General features: G+C 33.1%; 1 protein-coding gene across 4 annotated transcripts; it reads left to right on the top strand.

Moving 5' to 3' along the window:
- The first annotated feature begins 9705 nt into the window (after positions 1–9705).
- On the top strand, positions 9706–21085 carry LOC111407385 (ABC transporter G family member 28-like). Of its 4 annotated transcripts, XM_023036814.1 has the most exons (16): positions 9706–10153; positions 10276–10352; positions 11485–11745; positions 12424–12487; positions 12569–12715; positions 12894–12928; positions 13154–13227; positions 13444–13657; positions 13772–13792; positions 13891–14563; positions 16476–16772; positions 17260–17754; positions 18400–18548; positions 18956–19245; positions 19325–19458; positions 20561–21085. In XM_023036814.1, the coding sequence occupies exons 1-16, from the start codon at positions 9897–9899 to the stop codon at positions 20715–20717; spliced, it is 3345 nt and encodes a 1114-aa protein (XP_022892582.1). In that variant the 5' UTR covers positions 9706–9896; the 3' UTR covers positions 20718–21085. The 4 variants fall into 4 exon arrangements, with proteins under 4 accessions (XP_022892582.1, XP_022892579.1, XP_022892580.1 ...); XM_023036811.1 differs by lacking the exon at positions 13772–13792 and having other exon boundaries at positions 9707–10153; positions 13444–13577; positions 13793–14563; XM_023036812.1 differs by lacking the exon at positions 13772–13792 and having other exon boundaries at positions 9707–10153; positions 13444–13594; positions 13810–14563.
- Positions 21086–21428: the final 343 nt, after the last annotated feature.

Here is a 21428-nt window from a genome sequence, read left to right as displayed (position 1 = left end):
ACAAGCCTACACCATATTGCTCTTACGGATAGGGGGTAACATGATGGGGCTCGGGCGTTTGAGAGAAGAAGCTATGCCAAATCAAAAATTAAAATATTCTCATTATCACTTTGTTTAAAATTATTTTTTTCAAACATAAATTATTTATTAAAAATTTAAAAATAAACTAAAAATAAAAAAAGTGGGCGTGACTTTTATTTGTGAGTACAAAAATCTACTTGTAATTAATTATTGAAACTACAATGATTGAGAATTGATGATGAGGACAGCTATTGATTCTAGATGCCTTCAAATGTCAAAAAGGAGATATCCTTTCTTACTTTCTTTCTTAGAGAAACAGCAAATTCATTATGTCCGTCACGCGGCCACATTACCAGCGCCCACGTTTAGGGTTTTGCTCCCAAAAAAAACCATTGATCGAATTATTAGTTGTCATTTAAGAATTTTAAATTAAGATTACTAAATTCTGTCTAAATAATAGCCGTTGCGAGAGTAAGTTTTCCCATGACGGATGATGGTCGTCGATTATAAAAAAGAAAAAAAAAAAAAAACCATTGATCGAATTACCAGCGCCCACGTTTAGGGTTTTGCTCCCAAAAAAAAACCATTGATCGAATTATTAGTTGTCATTTAAGAATTTTAAATTAAGATTACTAAATTCTGTCTAAATAATAGCCGTTGCGAGAGTAAGTTTTCCCATGACGGATGATGGTCGTCGATTATAAAAAAAATAAATTTTTTTTTTCCCTTTTACAAAAAGTGTAAAGATCATTTTAGAACATTTTTATGATACTTCATAGAAGACAACTCATTACTCTCTAAACATGATGTTATTGGAGGCTTTTAGCCATTAGAAGGTAACTATGGGCACAAAATATATAAACTGATTCACACAAACATACGTAATTAGTTATTGCTATATTGAGCGTCTATATGTTTAATTTAGTTAAAATATGTTAATTGTAAGCAAAATTTCATGGATGTAATTGACGTGAAAAGAGCATTTTGGAGCTTAAGTGGGGGTGGATTTGGAGAAAATTGAAGATCATTTGGAATGCACATGGACAATTAGAAAAATTAATAGAGCATTGGAAATAAATTCGTAAGTTTCTGGAATTAAATCCAACCATTAAAAAGTTTGAGAACTAATTTACAAACTTTTAAAACTTGATCGAGTAAATTATTAATGAAATGATGAGGATTAATTGTGAAGACTAGGAGGTGAAGGACTCAAGTTAAACCAAGAGGAGAAGCAAGAATCAAAATAAACAAAAGAGAAAAATTGGAGCATGCAATCGCAAGTCATACTACTTGCGATTAGTTAAGCTCTTGGCTGAGCTCATTTTTAGGTGAAAATACATTTTGGAATAGTATTTTATTGAAGAATATATGATTAAAAATAAGAAAAATTTTAAATTTGAATGTAAATTTATGTTATGGAATAATGTATTATTAAAAATGAGTCTTGAAAAATGATGCCAAACTTGGGCCAAATAATCAATTAAATACTACTAACCTTGAAATTTATATCAACAAGGACAACATTTTGACCAATTTCACAAGTTACATTTACTATAGCTTGTGTTGAGCAGACATACTACAGTAGATAGAGATGGAAACAATAAATTACTTGCTTAATTAAAACATTTTGTTAGAGGGAAAAAAAAAAGTAATCAATATTGAGTTTTAAAAAATATATATAAAATAGAATAAAATATATGGAAAAAATCAATCTCTAAGAACTAAATTGGTCCAATCGATTCAATCGAAAAAATTAATTGGTGGTTAAAATCATAAATATGAAAAATGGGTGGAAAACCCGACAGTCTGTCGAATAGGAAATCGAGCAACCTCACGCTGGGTTTATAAGTTATACCGGATGGGTTTGTGAAAAAAAGAATAATAATAATAAAAATATGGCCAGTAGCCAGCTTCCCTTGCATCCATAACCCAATATCTGCTCTCTTTATAGTTCATTGTTTATACGCAGCCACCACGTTCTATTAGCCGTAAATCTTGATTTGAGCGTTTCTTTCCATTCTTAGGTAAGTCGTGAAGAAGAATAATAATAATTTGCACAAAAATTAAGAATAATGTTATTCCTAATGAGGACTATCGATAGTCTTTCGAAGTGACATACGTCATGAGTATGCCACATAAGACGACTCCCTATAGTACTCGCTATAAATGACATTATTCAAAAATTAAAGATATAAAGAAGCCTACCTCGGTGGAATGCAATCTGGACATGATTGAATGGGTTCTTGATTTTAATTTGTTCCTACTCTTCTTTAAAAGAAAGAAATAGAAAGGTCAAAAGCGGATGGTTTTTACTTTTTTTTTCTTTCTTTTTTTCCTTCATTTGGGAAGTGGAATTTTAAAGGAAACGTGTATGAATAAAGAAATGGGTAGAGGGAAATAACGAATGGTAAATGCACGAAAATGAAAGATTCACACAATGAAAATTCTATTTTCCTTTTTAAATTGATATAAAAATTCTGATGTGAAATTTTTAAAAAAAAATGTATTACTCGTTAAGAATAAAATAAATAATCAAAATTCATTTTTTATTTATTGATTTTTTTAATTAAGATTAATGAAAGTTGATTTATGTTAATAAATAATACATATTTATTTTTATTTTTTATTTTCAGCCCTTTGACTTGACCCTTGACCCCTTTTTGAATTGATGTACATGACGAATTTTAAGTCATTGAAAAATGTTGACAATATTGTACGCGTAGAAAATCTAGTTTTGATTACAACAAACTCAAAAAACCTAAAAGAAAAAAGAAAAAACATAAATTGAAATCGAAGTTATCTATGCATGTAAATACAAAAATAAAGTCCACAAAATATAAAAATTTTCATTCCCAATATATAAGAAAAGGAAAAAATAAAATTATATTCAAGTTGAATGAATTTTTTTTAAAACTCATTGTTCTTCTTCAAATATTTTACACAATTTTATTTATTTATTTATTTATTTATTTGCAATTGATCATGCACTCAACTATATATTGATAAAATTTGTGCATAAAAAGATATTGAGTAATTCGTTTTCTAGATTTTGGAATTGAAATTCAAGGACACATTTAGGTCTAAAAAGATTAGCCCCTGCTTGTTGTAAATTAAAATGTAAGTCAAAATCAATAATTAATTTTAACATGATGTTTCGTGGGAAAATATTAGCCCCTTGCTTGTTGTAGATTAAAATGTAAGTCAAAATCAACAATTAATTTTAACCATACTTTTCGTGGGAAAAATATTAGCTCCTATTTGATATAGATTAAAATATGGATTCAAAAATAAGTAAAAACCAATGATTAATTTTAATCACACATTTCATGTGACTAATAAATTAAAATGTAAGTCAAAATCAATAATTAATTTTAACATGATGTTTCGTGGGAAAATATTAGCCCCTTGCTTGTTGTAGATTAAAATGTAAGTCAAAATCAATAATTAATTTTAACCATACTTTTCGTGGAAAAAATATTAGCCCCTATTTGATATAGATTCAAATATGGATTCAAAAATAAGTAAAAACCAATGATTAATTTTAATCACACATTTCATGTGACTAATAATTTTTCAAGTGGAAATTACATAAAAGCCTACCTTTAAAGATTACATTTCATAAATCATAGGCAAAGTTTACTATTTCAAAAATCAGATTTTTTTTTCTTAAGATAATATTATTATATAAATATATTATTAAATTAAATTATATTACAAACCAGCCCTCAATTTCCCAAAATCATTCTCTCTCTCTCTCTTAATTTCCAAAAATCGTTCGCAGCTGTGCGCTGGACCACCTTGGTGCTACATCAGCCATCGCGTTTAGATCTATTAGATCTCTGATAAAAATTTGGAATATAAAGCCCTAATCAAACAAACCCTAGATGAGGAAGCCAGAATACATGAGGAACCGGTAGTAGTGGAAGAAGATTGGTGATTTTCCTGAATTTTATTTGTTTTTCTGGTTTGAGGAAGAGTGGTGGCTTTTCTCGTGCAATGACAATTGTTGGCGTTGTGGTGGTGATGGAGTGTTACTGTGATGTTACACGGTGGTGGTGCTGCTGTGAGGCAGTGGTAGAGGTGCGCAGTGGCGGTGGTGGGTGCTGTTATTTTTTTGTTTTTATTTTTGGGTGATTGTTTTATTGAGTTTTGGGTGTTTTTGTTGGTGATTGATGGTTTTATGAGCGTCGCGGTGGTTATGGCGATTCAGTGTTGGGTTGCGGTAGTGTTTTTACAGGTGTTGATGGTGGTGGCATAAGTATTGGGAGACGTTTTGGTGGTGACACATGCATTCTAGTGGTAGTGGCGGTTCGGTGGTGGTGCGATTTCTTTTTATTTTTATTTTATTTTTTGGGTGACAATTTTGTTGGTGTTTGGACGGCTATTGTGATTTTGCGTGGTCTGGTGGTGATAATGATGATAGTGATGGCGGTTGTAGCGGTCACGGCGGTCGTTGTGAGATCGGGTTGGATGTTTTGACCAATTATTTGGTTGATTGTGACTAATAATTGGTTAATTTGTAATATGTGATCTAAAAATTGTGACTGTGACTCACGATTAATTAAGTTGTGATCGAAAAATTAATCGTGATTAATAATCTAATAATTTGCAATGAATAAATGAGTTGTGACAAATAAAAGTTTTGATTCCATGACCAATGAATAATTTGTGACCTATAAAAATTTTTATTCGTGACTGAAAAATAATATGTGATTTATAAAATTTTTGATTAGTGACTGAAAAATAAGTTGTGACCAACAATTTGATAAGTTATGACTAAAAATTAATCCGTCGCTAAATAATTTTTTGATTTGTAACTGATGAACAAACTGTGACTTACAAAATTTTTGAATTATGATCGTAAAATACTTTGTAACATAAAATTTTTGATTTGTGACAAAAAAATGATAAGTGACTAATTAAATTGTTCATTTGTGACCAAATTTTATACATCCGTGACGTAAATATATTTAATTAATAAATTAATAAATTAAATCATAAATAAATTTTAATAAAAATCTGATTTTTGAAATTTGAAACTTGTTTTCTTAATTTTAAAATGTGTATACTTAAACTCTTATTTAAGGAATCTTCTCATTTTTCAACCACATATTTTATCAAAATTTATTAAAAATTTGATTGACACTGAACAAGGGCTAAGTTAAGTATTAAATTTAGTATTTTGTTAATTTTAACTTTTAAGCTTGAGGAAACTAAAATAGAGGTTGACAACATAATGTAAAAAAGATGAAATAGGCAAATAGAAGTAATTGATTGACTTAATTTTTCACGAAAGTGTCATATTTTCACATAAAATCCTATTTTTGGAGTGTTTGATAGATATTTTTTTCATTGATCTTTTTTTTTTCCATGAAAACATTTTTTAAGAGTTGGTCAAGTGACCGTATTTTCCCAAAAACAAGGAAAACATTTTTTTTAAGAGAGTGATGGATTTTTATTTTATAGGAATTCACTCACCCTCTCTCTCTCATCTACCCCGTATCTCAATTTTCTAGGTTAAAAAATAAACCAATAAAAAAGTCATTTTTTAAAGATTGGTGATGAGTTTGCAAGAAATGATAAAAATTAAAATTTATTACATCCCTCGTTTGGTACCCATTTTTTTCAAAATGCATTTTTCTCTCTCTTCTTTTCAATCACACAATCTTTATTAAAATAATATTATACGTAAATAAAAAACTTTTCCTTATTTTTTAACCACACACTTTCCATCAAGTTACTATTCTAAAATGCATTTTTACATAAAAATGGCTTTCAAACACCCAAATTTCTTAAAAGAAAAATGAAAAGAGAAGAATACTAAGGTAGTAGAGATATGAACCAGTGTGATATTAAGAATATTTTCAATGATGGTGTAAAATTCGGTATAAATTAATAGCTTCAAAACTATTTTTTACATTACATTTCGATGGATCTAAATTCAAATTTTACTTGAATGAGAAGATCTAAATCTACTTTGCCATTTTTGGATCTTTTTTTCATCTTTTGCTAGAAAATGTTATTTGAATTTCATTTGCATATGTCTATTGGAGAGGTTTCCGATCACTTCAAAGATCTAAATCAAAATTTATATTTATTTTACATCATGATTAAAAATACTCTAAGGCAGTCATTTTTTGTTGTTAAAGATCCTTGAAGAAAAGCTATTCAAAGATTATGGAGCAGCAGCGAGTGCGCACAATTGAAGAGCACGGATTGGGTGTCAAAATCTACCAATGTCTAGTTGTGCCCGAATCAAATCTATAAGTTTCAATATTTTTAGTAGATCTTTTGATAATATAGTGTGCTCGGAGATTTTTTTCTCTTGAAGAGTTTTTTCCTCTGTAAACAATTTTTTAGGTTTCAACATATTTATTTAGTTTTTTTGTGAATCTGTGATATAGACTTTGTTTTTGTGGGCTCTTATTTGATTCTCAATATTTTCACAATGCATTTTTCTTCGTCTTCTTTTCAATTACACATTTTTCAATAAAATAATATTACAAGTAAAATTATTTTTATTTTTTATTTTTTAACCATATATTCTCTATCAGTCTACTATTCCAAAATGCATTCTTCAATAAAAATGGGGTTCAAACAGATGCATCTACAATATAGACATTGTCTCGTTTAAATCTAAATTTGATAATTTTTGACTTGCTGCAAATTATTTTAAATAATTTATTGCGTTTGTAATACCTATTCACACCCCCATCAAGGTATTTTGTTGGATTTAATTTTTGCTTTCCACAAGGAAAACCATAAAAATTCTCAGATTCCAGTGTAGCACCACTTATCCTCTTCCTCTACGACTTGTCCATGTTTTTCGTTATTTTGGTTTGTTTTTAAGTTTATTTGTTTTAGATAAAATTAAGGGTAAATGGTCATTTCACTTAAAAATTAACCTTTTAATGATCAAACTTATGAGTTTCGTCACAAAAGAACTTTAGGTGCAATACACTTACAAGGTTTAGAATCTCAGGTGCTAGAAATCAAAAGTTTAGAATTTCATTGTCATAACCTTCAAATGTTCGGACCCCTTGCAATTTACTCCTTTTTAAAAAATAAAAAAAAATCAAATTTAACACAAAATGATCATTTTACTTATAAAAAAAAAAAAGAAAAAAAAAAGACCTCAGGTGTAGACATTTGTAAGGTATGAGATCACAGGTTCTAGAAATCAAAGATTCCAAACCTTAACGTCACAACTTTAGAAGGTTCTAAAGTCAAAAACAATTTACCCTAATTATTTTATTCAATAGCTCCACATCAAAATAAAATAAAATAAAATAAATGCCATTTACACACCCCCACGCCACGGAAAAGAACATAGCTATCTTGTTGGACATATTCGGAATATGCATTAATGCTTTAAATGGAAGAGAACTTATCTAAATGCAAATTGATTGAAAATGATTTATACATATATAATTTGGAGAAAAGTCCAGGCTCGTGCCACTTGCACATGGAAATTAAATCAATACTTTGAAGAAGTCCATGTCTATCCACAAAAAAATATATGATATTTTTTATTTGATATTCTAATTGGATTTTGATAAGTGTACCTAATAAATAATAAAGGATGACATAATGTGATGTGGAAGGAAAAGATTGGTGGAAAAAATTGATTGTGTTTTAAATAAACAAATGATAGAGTGCTACATGATATTATGGATACGTCCATTTATATGCTTATATACTTGTAGCACTACTCATTTTAATTTGCCTCACTACTTAGCTGTAACAACGAGTATGAACCTAACCCATTTTTGTGTGTGCATATATTTGCACTCTAGTAATTGCTTTTGTCAATATTATATTGGACTGAATCTGAATGAAGAAGATAAAAATTTGTCTATTGTTTTGTTTAATTCAATACGCTGAAGACGTACTTAAAGATTGTTTGAAGTAGTTGCGAAAGAATTGTATGCTTTTAACTTTTTTTGCCTATGTCAAATCTTATCAAATGCATCGTAACATAACGTTCCCTATTCGATGATTATTAGAAAGAGAAATTAGAGAAAAATGATGTTTTAAATAATGATTTTTTGAAGGATGAGTGGTTAAAAAGTAAGAATTTTTTTTGGATTTATGTACAGGATATTTTATTGTGTGAATGTATAGTTGAAAATTATTATGAAAAATAAAGAGTTATAGTTTAAAGATAGTCAAACAAGAAGTTAGCGTATTTGCATTTTCTTCACCTTTAACTCTTTGATAGAAGGTGTTCCTAGGCAACTATCATCCAACTCCGCAACCATGCTTTGTAAAATGTGTTAATGCTCTCTAATGACCATTCACATTTTTAAGACGTACTATGAGCACTAATTGTGAACTAAATTATTTATTACTATGTTCGAGTCGTCGATACCTCATTCTCATATATGTATTTGTGCATCTTGTCTACGTTATGCTAATATAGCTTATACGGAGCTCAATTGTATGACATAACATCTTGAACTGGGAAGGAATCGTTGGTCGAACACCACATGGATCTTTTTTAACAAATGGGTAATTTGATCAATATTCCTAAGACCAGCGTCAATGGTGTAATTATTTTCTTGATGTATTTAAGGGCTATTTGATAAAATTTTTGTTTGAAAAAACTTTCTAATGAAGTTATCTTAATTTTTATTTGAAAACTAATTTCTTAATGTGATTTTTATTCCGAAAATACTTTTAGAAAAAGTTATAATAGACCAATTTTCTCTTAATTTTTTTTTTCCTTTTAATTGAAAGTAGCACTTTCATAAAATTAATCAAACATATTCAAAAATAATTATTAAATCCCGAAAACTCCTTTTTACTTCTCAAATGTAATGCCATATTGTCCTAAATCACGTGGAGCTAAAGTCTTTTACAGTAATTTATTAGCTAAAGTCTTCATTGGTGATCTCACAAAAGTTCAATAAATTTTGATGTTGAAATTAATGATAACGTGGTATAGTAGAGAAAAGTGGAAACCAATTAACAAAGGAAACGTGGACCAGACAGCAAGGAGAAAACGGCCCGCTGTCCACGGACGGCAAGAAGCGGCCTCCCACGACCGGTTGACACCCCAACAATTTCATGTATCAAATTAACAAAAATATAGAAACGTCTTTTTATTTTTCAAAATAAATAGATTTTGCTTGTAATCTCTTCAATAAATTCAAGATGTTTGTTTTGTTTGATTCGTAGTTGACACGATTATTGCACAAGACTCCCAATTTTAGTGGGATATGGTACTTAAGACACCCAAATCTGTACTAAATTTATAAACGAACGTGTTAAATATAGTTCTCGGAAAGAGAAATAGATGAAGTAAAAGATGATAATAAATTAATAAATTTTACTTAAAAAATTAAGTAATGAACCAAAATAAAAAGCTGTTGTATAAATTTTTTTTAACTTTTAAATAAAAAATCTTCGGGCGGAGGTTTATAGATACAAAAGGGTTTTATTAATTCAATCTTGATACACTTACATTCTCATTTACGTTAATTTTTAAATTCTTTTATATAGCAAAATTTACACTTGATTTTGAACGCATTTATCACATCACTGTATAGATTCTTCTCAAGAATTGTCGACTATGCCATCAAGGAGGATGTGCATACTGTTTAATTGTTATTAATATAGGAAATAATATAGATATTTTGATGAATGACACTTGTGCGTATAAACCGAGTGCAGGCAAAGGAGTAAATCTTTCCCTTCCACAAACTCCCCACAACATGACATTGTTAGTTGACCTTATAGCAGGTTAATTAAGCTTCTTCTCCATCTCTGTCCTATCCCTACCCCCAACCCGAAACGCCCACCCCACATAAGAAAAACAAAAACATTCACACTGGGGATTGACCCTTTTTCCAAGATTTCCGAGTTCTTGAAAAATGAGCAGGAGAAAGTTGTACTCAAGCACATTCACTTTGCTCATTTTCATTATCGTTATCCTCCCGTTGAGCTTTCCACGGTTGGGTTCCGTCCGGTTTGTGCAATGCCAAGCTGATGATTTTACTCCCCCCCAACTGCAAAATCCGTCATATAATGACTTCATCACTAGAGCAGTGTATGACAGACTCTCCAATCTCACGTCTGTTATTCTCACCAGTGAAATCGTCCAAGATTCCAGCTTTTGCATTGCAGACCCGTAAGTTAATTTCCCCTTTTAGTTGATTATTAAATCTTCAGAAAATGCAGAAAAAAAGAAGTGGAAAAATTCAATATTATTATTATTATTATTATCATTTATTTTTTATTTTTTGGTTCCAGGGAAGCTGAATGGAACACGGCATTTAATTACTCTACCAACTTGGATTTCTTGACTGCTTGCTTGGCCAAAAATAGAGGTACTTGAATTTTATTTATCATTTTTTCTTTTTCACAATTAGGGAGCAAAAGAGAATATTAGTTCATAGCATTTCTATTCTAGTATTGTACTTTATTTTTCTATTAGCTTCATGTTTGGAAAACGATCTTCAAGTCCAGCTAGTCGAACAATGAATTAAAATATGTTCCTTTTGTTGTTTGGGAAATATGTTTACTAATGCTTAAAGTGTTTTCTCAAAATGTTAATTAAAATATTTTTTTGAATTTTTAAAGAAGGGAATTGTTATTGGACTATGGTCTGGTTGAAATAGAGTCTAATGAACGGATGGATTTGTAAAGGAAGGTGATTAATTATTTGCAACCTTTTCCTTAAGGTTTTGGTAAAAAAACAAGAATAAACAATGCATGATCTTTGGTAGATAGTATAGGACACATCTGTACGCGACAATAGACAATATGTTAACTCTTTTAATCTTCTTTAATTATATCCTTTGCGTTGTAACTTGTAATTGACATACGAACATAGCACAAAGGTCATGATGAATTCATGTTTCCTCGGATGTGGCCATTTCAAAATGGTCCAAATTGTCATGTAAAATCCCAAGAAAAGGGAATTCTATATAAATTCCTAACACCAAATCAAGTGAAGTCATAACAACGGGAATTAGCTTTCAAATTTCACGAACTCCCATGGTTCCAAACATACTAATCTTTCTAAGGTTTTTTATTGGATATACAGACACAGACAGTGTAAGTTTTTGGAGGCACAAACCTGCTCTTAAATGATCTGAAGCTACCTCTGTACCAAGAAACTAGTTGAATTTAAAATAAGACTTCTAAGATGTTACATATAAACTTGTAATATTTCCATTATTATTGGATGAGTTGAATAAAACTTCAGACACTCAGTATAACTGTTTAAGATTTTGTGACAACGAACACACACCATTCATGTTGTGTTGGGACAATTCAACTAAGATAGTGTAGCCATAATCTTAAAGCTCACTCTCTCTCTCACCCCCTCCCTCTTTGCAACCTCATTAATGTTGGAAATTTATCATTTATGTGAGAACCAGTGGATGTTTGTTAGTCTCTTTCAGATGGTATCTCAAGCATCTCCATCTCACAAAGTTCTATTTTTTTGAACCACAGATATTACAAGACGATTTTGTTCAGCTGCAGAAATAAAATTTTACTTCAGTAACTTGATGAGTAATGGGCATCACCTTAAGCCTAACAAGAACTGCAATTTAAGTTCTTGGCTATCAGGCTGTGAGCCAGGATGGGCATGTAGTACTGATTCTGAAGAGCCAGTTGACCTAAAAAATTCTCAGGAAATACCTGGAAGAGGATCTGATTGCCAATCATGTTGTGAGGGATTCTTCTGCCCACGTGGTATTACTTGCATGATACGTAAGTATTTGAGATCTTTTAATTTTTATCTTATTTAATTATTTCATATGTTGACTTGAGTACTTTCTGTTTTCTGAATGATGCCTTTTTGATACTTGAAATGTTTAGTTTTGGTTTTTCTTGCATAAATGAAAGGGCATGGTGCATATCAATTTTTGCCATGTTCTCGACATTGCAATCTAGCCAACAAGATGTTGACATTTCCTGCAGAAGTGTATCTAGCTATCCCATTATTCATCCTGACAATTTCAAAATAAATTCACTTTGTGGGCATGTAACCTAGGCAAATATTTCAAAAGATCCTAGAATTCCCTATGCCCTAGACACCTTCTGCGACCAAATAGCCTAATTATTTTGCCTTATCAACTGTTAAGCAAACACGTCCTTGGGCTGAATTACCTGTAGATCATGTACTTAAATGGCGCTTAACCTATTATTTTATGATTTAACAAAGAGCCCTGCTTTGGACAGGGAGGTGGTGTCTGTCACTATTTTACTGCTAACCATCTGAGTGATCTATTGTTATATCACCTTTAAAAGTTTGGTTTGCCTTTGCTTCATATCACTGTTCACCTAATTTTTTTGTATGTTATAATGTGCATAGAGCATTGAATTTTCACTACGCTAGTGATTTCAATTGCAAAAGACACTTGATGACAGTTTCTTTGAATTTTGAAGCTTGTCCACTAGGTTCCTACTGCCCACTTGCGACCCTCAATAACTCTACAGGCACATGTGAGCCGTATGTTAAGTTTCCTGTCCTTTTCTCGTTATGCTTTCCTGTCTACGATGTTTGTGACAAAATTATTCTTGGGCTATGCAGATATGCTTACCAACTACCTGCGGCAATTCCAGATCATACTTGTGGTGGTGCAGATATTTGGACAGATATTGGGACCAGCAGTGATGTATTCTGCTCTGCAGGATACTATTGTCCAACAACTACAAATAGAACTCCTTGCAGCAGTGGGTATTGATTTATTTCCTAAAACTTATTTTAACTGTCTATCACTTTGAAACCTTTGACCTGTGATATTTTGAATATTAATATCTTCTGGTCATAAGTTTCTATCCAATCACTCTAATTTTTGGACTGTTTGACGATGTTTTCCGTTTTTAGTAATCATGTCTCCTTCCAAAATTTTCAGGAATTACTGTCCCATGGGTTCTACAGATGAGAAACGTAAGTTCCCAAGAACTGTGAGTTAAAATATGCCATGTTTTCATAAAATATGCCATGTTTTCATAAAATATGCCATGTTTTCATGTAGTATTTTTATTTCACAATGACTTTCCATTCCCTGCAATTGAAAAATATATGTCGGTTTTATGACTGACAACTGGAGACTGCATAAATCATGGATTTAACTTTACACTCAGCTGTGTGTTTCAAATGCTAAATTTGTAGGATGCTTCAAGTTGACCACATGTAATTCCAACACTGCAAGTCAAAATTTGCACGCATATGGAGTTCTGCTTATCGTAAGTTGAACTCTATTAATACAATCAGTTGGCAGCATTTCTTTTGATTTTGATATTTTCTCTCCTCTCTCTCTCCTTCCCTCCCTCTTTCTTCTCGTTTTGGATTCTCTTCCTTTTTGCTGTCGTTTTTGTGTGTTTTTCTACTCTGGTTCGAGGTTTCTATGGATCATTTCAGGTTCATAGTCAATGTCAATCATTTACCAATTGTTATTGCAGGCAGCATTAAGCACTCTTCTGCTCATTATTTATAACTGTTCTGATCAAATTATTACCACTCGGGAAAGAAGATATGCCAAATCTAGGGAAGCCGCTGCAAGAACAATAAGGGAGAAGACACAAGCACGTGCAAGGTGGAAAGCTGCAAAAGATGCTGCTAAGAAGCATGCTGTTGAGTTACATGCACAGTTTTCTGGCAAATTTTCTAAGAAGAGTCCTGCAACTGAAGAAGTTAAGATTTTGAATCAAACAGAAACTGAAACAGATGACTTCCACGCATCTATGTCAGCCAGCACTTCATTTTCTGCATCAGGAGGAAATAAAACAGAACATGGCAAGCACGTGCAAGGTGGAAAGCTGCAAAAGATGCTGCTAAGAAGCATGCTGTTGAGTTACATGCACAGTTTTCTGGCAAATTTTCTAAGACGAGTCCTGCAAATTCTGAAGAAGTTAAGATTTTGAATCAAACAGAAACTGAAACAGATGACTTCCACGCATCTATGTCAGCCAGCACTTCATTTTCTGCATCAGGAGGAAATAAAACAGAACATGCGCATCATACACACATGATGCATGAAATGGAAGATGACTCTAGTAGTTTTGAGGTTTTTGATTCAGAGTCTCGAAATAAAAATATTAAAAAGAAAATCCCGAAAGAAAAACAAATTCATACTCATAGTCAGATTTTTAAGTATGCATATTCACAACTCGAGAAAGAGAAAGTCCAGCAGCAGCAGAACAAGAACCTTACGTTCTCGGGAGTAATTTCAATGACTATGAACGATGAAATCAGGAAAAGGCCTCTAATTGAGATTGCTTTTAGAGACCTAACTGTTTCTTTAAAAGGCAAAAATAAAAATCTTTTGAGGTCCATAACTGGGAATATACGTCCTGGCCGTATTACTGCTGTAATGGGTCCATCAGGTGCTGGAAAAACTACTTTTCTTTCCGCTTTGGCTGGGAAAGCAGTTGGATGCGTGGTGACTGGCATGATTCTTGTGAATGGGAAATCAGTTTCTATCCACTCATACAGAAGAATTGTTGGTTTTGTGCCTCAAGATGATATTGTGCATGGAAATTTAACTGTGGAGGAGAATTTATGGTTTAGTGCAAGGTGCAGGTATGTGATGTTTATTTCTACATCAGTTCTAGTTGCAGTTTTTGTGCGCCCTCCCTACATTATTCATGCTTGTGAATTGTAGCACATCATCGCCAAGCATCTATACCTAGCTACGTCTGATCAATTGCAATATGATTTCTTTGTTGTTTTTTACTCATTTACTATTTTGATTTATCTTGATAAAATTAGATGGAAAAAAAGAACTTGGACTAAGGTTTTAGTCAAGCCCATCTTTGGAAGTCATCAATTCATGTAGCCGCAGTGACTTGGAGCAAAGGAAGGAAAATTAAAATAATGTATTATGAGCCCTCTTATTATAGTTGCATGCATATTATGAAGAGAAGTGAACACACCATAGAAGAGCAGCAAACACAGTCAAGGAGAAGAAAAGAGTTTGAAAGAGAGAGAGAGAGTGAGGAGGGGGAGAGAGAGAGGAAAAGGAGGATAAAGAAGAAAAGGTGCTTGCATTGGTTTACAGAATGTTGGAGCTTGTAATTTCTCAATTTGATGTGAATTAATTCTTCCTCTCCCATGGACGTAGGCGAGTTTTCCAAGCCACGTAAATTCACGGTTTTCTTTATCGTTGCATTTGTTGCATGTTTTGGCAATTTCTTCCCAACAATCTTGCTTCCTGCCTAACCTTTGATACAGTTTTGAAAGTCAGATATATTGGTGTCTGATAATCTTTGGGGGTGGTATCTTTCTTTGATTCTGCGAGATTCCAGATATTCTATAGTTGCATTTTACGTCAATTGCTGATTCTTGGTCACTGTTATTCAGGGCAATTCAGAACCTTCTTGATAATTTGAAACAGACTTCTCAAGTAGATACATACTATTCAATAGATGAATCTGAATGTTTCTATAACCTCATTACATTAGACATATGCATATTCTGTCTTCATTTGTAGAAGAAAGTATTCTGATACACTTTAACTCGAGAAATTATCCTTTGACCGTACTCAAGATATCCAATCTTCATAAGGGAAGTTTGATAAACTTAGAGAGGTATTGCATGAAGTGCACTAGGTGATGGTGTTAACCTAGCTATCAAAAGTTTCTGACTAATTTATGGGACCTCGGACTTGTTCCACGTTGACTTGATGTCAGGTTGAAACTTGACTAATAAATAATGGCCAGATGTAACTGTTGGAACTTTTTGGATCGTGATCGTGATTAAAGTTCAGATCACGCTTTTTTGGGCCTGGGCAGTTACTCTTGCATCCATTGAACCTTTCAGACTGGTCATGACTAGTAAGCTGGGGTAACCTAGGCTCGAAAGTTTTTTGACCTGATCTCTCAAGCCAAAAATGATTTTGGAGAAGAGACAGTTGTAGCAGAACTTCATCATTTAGTTAAGAAAGATAGTCCATTGCAAAAAATATTTTCAAATAAATTGATAATTCTATTTTTAGTTTAAATTGCAAAACTATGGCCATGATAATAATAAAATTCATATATTGCACAATTTTGGGAGAAAAACTTGTCCTGGGGTTATATGTAATTTCTAGTTTATTGATGATTGATACCTTCTATACAGATACTAAAGGAACTGTATAAGGATAAATAATAATTTATGGTGGTAACAATAGAAAGTAAACATCTTTCATACATATTTGTTCGTATTTGTTAAGAGTATTATACGATATTGCAATACTTTCATAAAAGCAAAATAAACATAACAAATGAATGTCGTGTCATTGTTCCCATTGACAAGGCTAACAAGGTCAGCTGAATATTATTCCATCATCATACATCCATATAGTGATCAGATCATATTCTTCACTTCATCTATTACACATTGTCATCATGTTCCTGTCCTCGATCTGTGCGCTACTCTTACGTTTTTACAGAGGATGAAATCATTCATTATAGAATTCTGTTTTAACTATTTACCTTTTCAAAATTTGAAGGCTATCTGCAGATTTACCGAAGGCAGACAAGGTTCTTATTCTTGAACGAATCATAGACTTCTTGGGGTTACAAGAAGTGCGGGGTTCCTTAGTTGGAACAGTGGAGAAAAGAGGAATCTCTGGAGGTCAAAGGAAACGAGTAAATGTTGGCGTGGAGTTGGTAATGGAACCGTCAGTACTGTACTTGGACGAACCTACATCTGGGTTGGACAGCTCATCTTCACAGCTACTTCTCAGAGCACTTCGACGAGAAGCGCTCGAGGGGGTAAACATCTGTATGGTTGTCCACCAACCAAGGTAATAATAACAAGGGAAAAATTTCATCATTGGTTCACAACTTGTTATCCAAGTTGCAAGTTGGTCCACCAACCTATAAGGAGCAAGTTGGTATCCAACCTATTAATATAGTTGTACAATCAGTCATCAATGACTGAAACCGAAAATCCCATTAAATCGTCATGTGGTCTTGATATGATCAACTATAGGAAGGCAAACTGCCGTGGAAAAAATCTAAAAGCTTTACCCTTCATAAAATTGGTCATGCTAGGCAACTTGATGATTAATCTTACAGAGCTTAATTGGAATAACATGACCTTATTCACTTTTGAGGTTAAATTTTTACCTTTTTGACCAAGGTGCCTTTCAAATCTTGGCACATAGACCTTCAATTTGTGCTGCAAAAGAAATAGCCGATACGAAATGCAAGTTGCTTTTATTTTCCTAGAGGACAAGCCTTTTGTGTCAATACTTTCACAGGTTAACGTACTGTTCGTTCTCTTTGCAGCTACACATTGTTTCAGATGTTTGATGATTTGATACTTCTAGCAAAAGGAGGCCTTACTGTCTATTATGGGCCAGTGAGAAAAGTTGAAGAATATTTCACAGGTCTTGGTATCAATGTCCCAGATCGAGTTAATCCTCCAGATTACTTTATTGACATTTTGGAGGGGATGATTAAAACAAGTTCAAGCTCGGGCGTGAGTTATAGGGAACTTCCTGTTAGATGGATGCTTCATAACGGTTATCCGATACCCCCGGATATGAGGAATGATATAGCTGAACTTCCAATATCCCCAGCAAATATAAATCTAGGAGATGATATACACTTTCCTGGTTCTGTTACTGAGGAACAATCTTTTGCCGGGGAAGTATGGCAAGATATGAAATGCAATGTGGAGAGGAAGCGCGATATGATACGACACAACTTTTTGAGATCAACTGATTTGTCCAACCGGAGAACCCCGAATACCCTCCTACAATATAAGTACTTCCTTGGGAGGTACATTATTAAAATTCTCTTGTTGATCTGAAATTTTTCTTTCTATCTAATTTGGTTCCTATATCATGCTTTCTGAATAGCCCCCTGAGTCGTTTTGTGCAGCCAAAACAGAAGGCGGATTAAATACATATGAGTTAAGCCATCTTCCTTCTAGGTTGTGGGTTCAAATGTGAGGAGTGTGAATTCGTGTGACAATGGCTACTATACAATAAGAGACTGGTGGTGCTGCTAATCACGGGATTCTTAACCTTGTTGCTATAAATATCTTTAATAAAATTTTCTAATGTTTTCTTGTAAATTGAATCTTTGGCATTCAAAATGTGGGAAATATGTCAATTTATAAATAACTCGGGAAAATTATTGTATCTATTTTGTACCATTTTGGTAGGATGGCAAAGTGGTAGGTGGGGGGACTACAAATCCTTTTTCCCCAGTGTGGATTATGTGTTCCATGGTAGAACTTGGACCTAACCATTAAGTACGAAGCAAAATTAGTTCCAATTTATTTAATCAATTAGTTAACATGTTGCTTAACCGCATTCTCAACCCAAGTTGTTCACAAAACAACTCAGTGGTTTTTGGTTAGTTATTTTATCATTCAGTAAGATTCCTTTCTGATCATCTCTGTGCTCATAACAATCTCAGGGTGGGTAAACAGCGAATACGTGAAGCTAGAGTTCAAGTAATAGATTATCTTATTCTTTTACTTGCTGGAGCGAGCTTGGGATCACTTACCAAAGCGAGTGATGCAACCTTTGGTTATGCTGCTTACACGTATACAATTATTGCTGTTTGTAAGTTCATAAAACTTAAAAATTCCTTACATAAGAAATTCCCTTTTGTGTTAAATTAATTAATTTCTTTATGAATCCTTATTATTATTAACCTACAAGAATGTTGCATGCTGACTTAAATAGCTTATTAAGACATGACTTATTTTTTATATGCTTTTTCCTTCTGCTGAAATAGTTTTATATTTTTTTTTTCCTCTATAGTTCTTTTGTTTTGTATGATAGATAGTGGGAATGGTTCTGACTCATTCCTATTTCACTCTTTACTTCCCCTCTTCCCCCGCCCCATCCCGGCCCACGTCTCTCTCTCTCACAAGCACACATGCACACGGACAGAGAGCACAGATAGACGCGCACACACATTTGTGTTTCTTGATTTAATCCTGTCATGTTTCTTTCTCCAATTCCAGCTCTGTTATGCAAGATTGCTGCTTTAAGGTCATTTTCTCTCGACAAGTTACAATATTGGAGAGAGAGCGCTTCTGGCATTAGCAGTCTGGCTCATTTTGTTTCCAAAGACACAATCGACCACTTCAATACAGTGATAAAACCTGTAGTGTATCTGTCGATGTTTTATTTCTTCAGCAACCCAAGATCTTCCTTTGGAGCTAATTACGTGGTCTTGCTCTGTCTCGTGTATTGTGTAACTGGTGTAGCTTATGTGTTGGCCATCTTTCTTGATCCCGGTCCATCCCAGCTGGTAATTATTTCTCCTTTCTAATAGCTACTATTTGTTTGATCTGCTGCAAGTATGATGTATCAACTTTCACTTTGTGCAGTGTTCGGTACTACTTCCCGTGGTTTTGACTCTCATTGCGACTCAGATAAATGCTACGAAATATGTGAAGATTATAGGGAACTTGTGCTACCCAAAGTGGGCCTTAGAAGCATTTGTTATTGCAAATGCAGAGAGGTAAGTACCATGAGCATCTCTGACACAAGCATTCACCACTCTTGTAGGAGGTTCTTATGATTCATACTTGTGTTTTCGCATTATAAACAACATCTACAAGGTTGAAAAAATGCTCTTAGTCACCAAACTTATAGTGTCATTTCACTTTGTTCTTGGAATTTCCATTTTTGTTTCACTTTAGACACTGTCTACCTCTATCCATTTGAAGTAACGTAATTGCTGACTTGTACGATGGAAATGGAGTGGCTTAAAACACATATTAATGCACTAGTTTTGGTGTTGACATTTGTAAAAACACTTGTTCCTCCACAAATCTAATATATTAATAACATAATTTTAGTAGAATAAGAGTTTTGGGGCAATCTGAATGATAAAACCAAACGCATTAACAGACCTTTAAAGCCACGTCATTGTTCGTTTCATACAAGTCGAGACTCTGTTATTTTCTATTGATGAACTCCCCAAACTGAAATAAAAATGAAAGTTAGTGACTAACTTAAAATAGAAAAAAACAGTTCCTTTGATCAAAGCAAAACCGCATCTATAGCTTGAAAACCCAACCTGCATCTTCTCACTATTGGAAAAGTTTGGATATGGTTGTATGTGTCCCTGTTGTGCTAGGAAATATCTCAAGCTCTTGGTTCGCCAGCATAACTTTGAAACTGACCTTGATTTAGCAAGGATAATAACTGCATGAAAAAGAAATTGGGGTGGAGTTCCACTTTGTCGGAGATCACCTTCCAAAGTTAATCCTAAGTATTCTCCATTTATTTGAACATAGATCACGTGCTTAAGATTCACATGCATATTGCTGTGCTTAAGTTCTTCCCTTGTGATTATGGGAAAATAAAATCTTGTTGTATGTTTGGTAGAGTGGATTAGATAGCGCTAAGTAGCGTAAAGGAAGAAAAAGAAGAAACATCTTAATAGTAGTCTTGTTGTATCCGACTGTACTCTATAAATTTACTGAACTTTTCAAACAAAGGGAAGAGAAAAAACAAAGCTATACTTTTCAATCTTGGGGTATAAATCTTGAAATCAATATCAATTTGGATTGTTGATGTTGGACAACACAGTTTACTGATTAGATTTTTTGCTTCAGGCACTATGGCGTGTGGCTCATTACGCGTTGTGGTGCGCTTCAGAAATATGGGTATAATATACACGATTGGGGGCTTCGTATAGCTCTGCTAATCCTTGCTGGCGTAGGTTGCCGTGTTATAGCTTTCGTTGGTATGGTGACTTTCCAAAAGAAGTGAGTTCAACATCTGTTCAGCTTGCATTCGACTTTTTGATGCACGAAGCACATTAGTTTTGAGAGGCCTGCAGAATTATGTAAATCACTTTGAGAAGGAATCATTCTTATAGGTTTGTCTGGCAAGTTTGTATTAGATGACGGTCAAAATTAGACATGTTTGACATGTTGGATTGGGAGGGGTGGATAGGGATTTAAAAGGAAAAAAAGAAAGAAAGTTAACTCGTGTTTTATATAGTCCAGAATTGTGTACCAAACATACCAACCCTCCCCCTTCCATCCTCTCATGTAGACATGCATAACTTCTGAATTCTTTATGTATACAAGCTTTTGCCTCAATTGTTGATTTTCTCGATTGAGCAGGTTGACAAATCTAGTTCTTTGAAGGAGGAAAAACACAATCATTGTCTTTAATGAGTGTATTTATGTCTTATATTCAGAATAATGTAACGTAGCTCCACTGGGGTTACAACTCCAATTTAGATGACGTTAAATGATAGACTGAATGAATGGTGATTCATCATTTAATGTCACGTTAACAATAGCTACACAGGGGTTGTAACCCAGTGGGACTAAATACTATTACTCTCTATTCATGATATATATATATATATAAAATAGTGAATACCATATAATGCATTATACTAAACAGATCATTAATATCTTGGGTAATCGATACGATACTCTTAACGTTTACCTGTTTTGTGCAATACCC

The sequence above is a fragment of the Olea europaea genome, chromosome 13 (assembly GCF_002742605.1).
Source record: "Olea europaea var. sylvestris chromosome 13, O_europaea_v1, whole genome shotgun sequence".
Lineage (NCBI taxonomy): Eukaryota > Viridiplantae > Streptophyta > Magnoliopsida > Lamiales > Oleaceae > Olea > Olea europaea.
Note: the sequence above shows the minus strand (reverse complement) of the source record. Positions and strands in the feature narration are given on the sequence as shown.